The following is a 5,783-nucleotide window of genomic DNA, read 5'->3' on the forward strand; positions in this document are numbered from 1 at the left end:
ATTGGTTGTATCTCCTCTCTGTCCCTTGTTACATTGTATCATTGGTTGTATCTCCTCTCTGTCTCTTGTTACATTGTATCATTGGTTGTATCTCCTCTCTGTCTCTTGTTACATTGTATTATTGGTTGTATTTCCTCTCTGTCTCTTGTTACATTGTATGATTGGTTGTATCTCCTCTCTGTCCCATGTTACAATATTTAAATGATCTTCTCTCTGCAGCCATGCTGATTATCTGTGGGATTTTGGTGAATGGGCCGTATTCTCTCATCACTACCGCTGTGTCCGCTGATCTGGTAAGACATTATTATATACTGTACTTTGTTATTCTTTAACATTTTCTTCTCACATAGCTCAGATATTACAAAATAAGGTGATAAGTTCATCTTTCTAAAGGTTTTCAGATTTTTTACACCTGAATGCATTAAATAGCCTTTGTTCTTTTATTATAGAGTTTATTATAGAGTTACTGTAATGTTTGTGTTGTTTATTTTATGCTGATATGAAAATGCAATGCTGGAAATCACAATAAATGCTGAGCTGTTCTGCTTGCCCATGGAATAAAATAATATAGTAATAATAATAACATTTCATTTCCTTTTTCTTTTGCAGGGAACACACGAATCTCTACATGGAAACGCTAAGGCCCTGTCCACAGTCACCGCTATCATTGACGGTTGTGGATCTATAGGTAAGTCATGTTCTATATAAAGTTTCTCCTGTGCCATGTACTGGGGGGTAACAGAAATATAAAGGAAAGATTTACTAAGCAGCTCTTTTTTATTTGCAATTAGGCATTAAAGAATGGGAATAGCGAAGGTTGTGGCTCTATAAGGCTCCAACATTTACTATGGAAGATGGGAAGGGTTCAGAGATGAGAAAGAGATGTGAAAAAAGGGGATTGAAGAGCTGGTGGTGATTGTTGTGTTGGAGTTTTAGGAGGAAATGGAGAGGAAATAAGCTCTGCGAAGTTGGAAGGGGCAGATTGGTTGCAGTGCTCGGTCCCAGGTTTGAATCTTGGCCAGGACACCATCTGCATGGAGTTTGTATGTTCGCTCTGTGTCAGTGTGGGTTTTCCCCTGGGTACTCCGGTTTCCTTCCACATCCCAAAAACATGCAGTTAGGCTAATTGACTTCCTCCCAAAAATACAAATGACTATGGTAGGGACATTAGATTGTGAGCTCCTTTGTGGGACAGCTAGTCACATGACTATGGACTTTGTACAGTGCTGCTTAATATGATGGTGCTATATAAATACTGTGTAATAGAAATAATATTAATAAAGGGGTGGGGGTTGGAATTGTGATGTAGAGAAGGGGATTAGAAGTTGGTGGTGATTGTTGTGTAGAAGAGTTCACATTTTGGGGTTTTTGGTACAGGAGGTAATGGGAAGGAGATGTTGATGTAGGGTTGGGTATATTAGTTGAAAATGTGGAGTTTGGAGTTCAGAAGAACACGTTTACACCTTTCCTCGGGGCCCAGGTGGGCACCTCCCTATTTTAAGACACTATACAAGAGAATTTTAAATTGTTCCTGCCTTAACTTATATTGGTAGACCTTGCAATGGTAAATAATGGTTATGGGCCTTGAAGGTTTGACCAAAGCTGGAGGATCCTGGATATTCCAATCACCCCCCTGACATTGTAGATGCCCCCACTGATTTATTGAAGGCTTGGATTCCTTGCTTTTCTTACTGGGTTTTATTGCGTCCTCAGGTGCTGCTCTGGGACCCACGTTGGCCTCCGTCCTTTCCTCCAAGGGTTGGAACTACGTCTTCTACATGCTGATTGCTGCTGATCTCCTGGCTTGTTTGGTGAGCATCTATGAATCTTCTATCTCGTTGGTCCTTTGATTGCCTGGGACTGACACCGGAATCACTTGACAAAGTCACTGCATTGCATCCAATGGTGTTAATAAATGCTAACTGACTTCTTGTGTCTTGCAGTTGCTGGCGCGTCTGGTATACAAGGAAATCAAACAGTTCTGCCGGTGTTTCAACACAGCCAGAGGGTAAGAGCAAGGGTTTTAGGTTTTTCCACTGAACTTTATTTTGTATTTCCTAGTTATTTTTGTGTCCATTAATCATTCTATATAGGTACAAAGCTGAAAGTCATAATTCTTCTAGAGACCAGGATAACAGAAATCAATACTAGGAAGCCTCCATAGTGCCCTAACCCTGCTGAGTACCCATGGGGTGATACAAAGATGATTTTGATCCAGTTCCTTTCATTTGACGTCAGTACCCAGACATTATAAACGGTCACAAATTGTGTGCCCCCCCCCCCCCAGGATTGGATGCTGTTTAATCCACAAATTGGGAATAACTCCATTCTACCAGCCATGGTTTTTGATTTGGATGTCCACTTAGGGGGCATTTATAAAGATGCGGGGATCCGGTACCAGATTAGTATTTCTTGGTCCTCCATTATTTTTAATCTGATTATTATTTGGTGATCGCCAGTTCATTCATTGAATTGATGATTATTTCAGATGATCTGATGTCCACAGTAACATTATATCTGCTGAATAAATTGCACTTTATTGGTTTGATTGCTGGCATTATAAATGATCCGCATTTTTATTATTATAATTATTATTATTATGATTAATATTAATAATAAACAGGATTTATATGGCGCCAACATATTACGCAGCGCTGTACAATAAATAGGGGTTGCAAATGACAGACAGATACAGACAGTGACACAGGAGGAGGAGAGGACCCTGACCAGAAGAGCTTACAATCTAGGAGGGTGGGGGACAGTGTATAATAAATTCTTAGGTGGTTAAACCCTTCAGCTGTACTTTGGGCTCTCGGATGTAAATGTTGCCGGTCTCAAAGAACCCAACCCTGTGCTCGTGTCTCTGTCTTCCTCTCCTTCAGGTCATTCATAATGCGTGCAGCTCCAGACTTTATTCTCTGAATGGCCTGCAGGGGAGAAAAGCAAAGACCTCGGGGATGGGGTCTGAGACCTGCGGGGAGCAGATCTAAGCAGCCCAGAAATTCTAAAGGAGTTCTGATGATCCCACCATGTAAATGAGCAGATTTAAAGGACGTAGGAGCCCTCGTTATAGTTATTGTGTCCATTGTAATAGGAAATATCTGATCATGATTTGGTATCAGCCGCTTTCAGGCTCCAATCAATAGAGCTTAGACCGGGGGAGGGAGAAGCAGCAAAAGAACCAATCAGTTGCAAGGAGCACATTGCTAGTAGAAGCGAGCAGAATAAAAGAAAAGATGAGCTCCTCAATCTCCTGCTTCTCCTTTCACTGTCCATTCACAAACGAACCAAGGAACAAGACCTGTAAGTGTTACTAACACCAGCAGAGAAATATCAGGTCTCCTTCCCACCCGGGCAGGGCTGTGCTTTGTGAAAAAGCTGTTCAAATCAATTGACAGGTAAAGCAGCTATGTATGTATTTTATATGTGTATGTATTAATCTGAAGTTCAATATTACATTTGAATGTTCTTTTCAATGGTCATATTCTGAAAATATCAAACAAGCTCTTACTGTGTTTTTATAGTGATAATCTGACATTAAAACACAATATTTCTGGATCATTCGAGTAGTTAAATGTACATTGTAAGTATGAGCTGCATCCGGGGCTCTTGGTGCTGCATTCCGCAATATCGCTGCAATTTCCTGCTGAGTCTGAATTCAGATGCAAAGCTTCCTCCTCTCCACATGGAGGTTCCATTGTTACCCCATACTTAAGTTTTTAAGTTCCAAATACAAAGCTAAAAATTAGTTTATTGTAAAAATGACCGTATCTGAATACAATACAATATATTTAACTCTTCATTAACCACTAACACTTAAAATACCTAGTTATGACTAACCATCCTGGAGAAAATAACAAACAATGCCCCTATTCTAGCAATGTCCTGTGTATATGGTACCTGTAAGCTTCTGTGTACTGTAGATTGGGCAGATCTGCATTCTTATATTCTACCAGAAGAGGGCAGCAAAGTACCACTAAAGAATCTGAATACATCCAATGCAGCTCCTGCAATACTGGGCTCAGGATGGTGACATTGGGGCTCAATGGGCGAATGAATGTCTGCAGATCTGACACTCACTACTTCTATCAAATATATAAATTTAAGTAAATATTTCCTCCAGGTTACCTTCATCATTTGACAAGGTAAAATAGGGGCATGGATATACTTCCACAGATATATCTCTATATATCACACAACTAACCCATTAACAAAACACAAAGTATTGCATCTGTTAGGACTCATCGCTCCTATAATAGGCTATAACTGTTGCTATTGATCATGTAATAAAAATTCTGGGATGAATTTGGCTGATTTTTTAAAATTGAGATTTATTTTTGGACAGCCCCTAACCTGTACAAAAAAAGCAGCAAACTAATTTAGTTTAAATCACCTAAATATATTGTAGAATAATCACAATAAAGTGTAAAGTCTTACAGCTTGCTCTCAGTGTAAAAGCAGTGATCTCTGCAGAGCTTCGACCTCTCTACAGAGAGACCTCTGCTTCCACACTGAGAGCTATGCCTCTTCTTTTTTGAGGCTTTTACGCTGCAGCTGTGGCTTTAAACATTCTTGATTTCAGATCAGATCCTAATGCATGTAAAAGCCACAAATTGTGCCAATCAACATCCGACATTAAAGAATTTGTGATTTCTGTGCTTCCTATCTGGTGATGGGTATTTAATGTTTGCAATGATTTCCGGTTGAAGCTTTGCCTACGCACATCTCAGAAATACCTCTGCTTGATTTGTTTCTCATTGCCTCCCCAGTATTTTTATCCTGCTCATTCTCTGTTTGTAGATTTCGGGAGATGTGACGAATCCCTCCGGCTGTGTGGTCAATGTCTTTGTTCTTTTTACGGCTGGCCGGTCCAGCTTATTGCTGCTACTAAACATTGCGGAACACAGGAAGTTTTTTCATTTTTTAATCGTTTTTCTGTGATGGATTTTGACTTGACGCCGCTAAAGTTCAGAAGAGGAGAAAAGCTGTCATAATCCAGGGACTGTTCCTGCCATCCGTGTGATCTTTCTGTTAAAATCCCCAACTTTTCAATTGTCCTCGGTTCTGACGTTTATAGGGAGTTTGTATACAGTGTATATAGACTAGGGAATATTTGCAGCACATTTTATAAAATTGGCCATAACATTGATTTGTGTAGTGATGATGTGTCAATAAATTAAAAAAAATGCCTTTATGTTTTTTTCTTTGTGCAAATCCATTGATTAACAATGCAGAAGCAGGCACTCTGACAGACTGCTGCAATATGTATTGTGTAAGATTCATACAAAGGGCTCCATTTATAAATTATTCTGCTGTCAGTTCACTCAAAAAATTCATTTATTTCCTATTGTGAAAGCTGTGCAGATTTGACAATTGGCCACTAGGTGGCAGAACGAGTCATTGTTTTATTAGGAGACCTATAGAAAAATATGATAATTGAATTCACCACCAGGAAATTTCAGAGAATTCAGCTGGGAGAATAATTTATAATAAAGCCCAAAGTGTTTTCCTCCCAGAAATCGTATTCTTTACAGGGCATAAGGTCCATTGAATCTCTGGCAAGAGAATATCTACTAGGAGTTTGTATGTTTGTGTTAATTGGCTTCAGCTCAAAATCGTCCTTAGATTGTGGTAATGAGTAAACTTAATTACAATATTAAAGCAAGGAGACAATACCAAGAGTTATACAAGAAAATCAAAAGGAAGAAGGATCTTCGTTACATTGTTGGCTAACTATTGTTGTAATTTATTTACACAGCTTTAGGATCCTTCATTTGCTTACA

The 5,783-nt window shown here is 39.2% G+C and overlaps 1 protein-coding gene across 2 annotated transcripts in view; it reads left to right on the plus strand.

Moving 5' to 3' along the window:
• SLC37A2 (solute carrier family 37 member 2) overlaps positions 1–5,190 on the plus strand; it is a 24,171-nt gene extending 18,981 nt beyond the window's left edge. The window contains exons 14-19 of one of the 2 annotated variants that reach the window (XM_072426134.1): positions 220–293; positions 610–688; positions 1,714–1,811; positions 1,944–2,008; positions 3,525–3,583; positions 4,801–5,190. In XM_072426134.1, coding sequence (XP_072282235.1) covers positions 220–293; positions 610–688; positions 1,714–1,811; positions 1,944–2,008; positions 3,525–3,570 — 362 coding nt within the window. In that variant the 3' untranslated portion in view covers positions 3,571–3,583; positions 4,801–5,190. The remainder of the gene's footprint in view (positions 1–219; positions 294–609; positions 689–1,713; positions 1,812–1,943; positions 2,009–3,524; positions 3,584–4,800) is intronic. The other variant, XM_072426135.1, reaches the window with a different exon arrangement.
• Positions 5,191–5,783: the final 593 nt, after the last annotated feature.

Source organism: Pyxicephalus adspersus, chromosome 11 (assembly GCF_032062135.1).
Source record: "Pyxicephalus adspersus chromosome 11, UCB_Pads_2.0, whole genome shotgun sequence".
NCBI classification, from domain to species: Eukaryota; Metazoa; Chordata; class Amphibia; order Anura; family Pyxicephalidae; genus Pyxicephalus; species Pyxicephalus adspersus.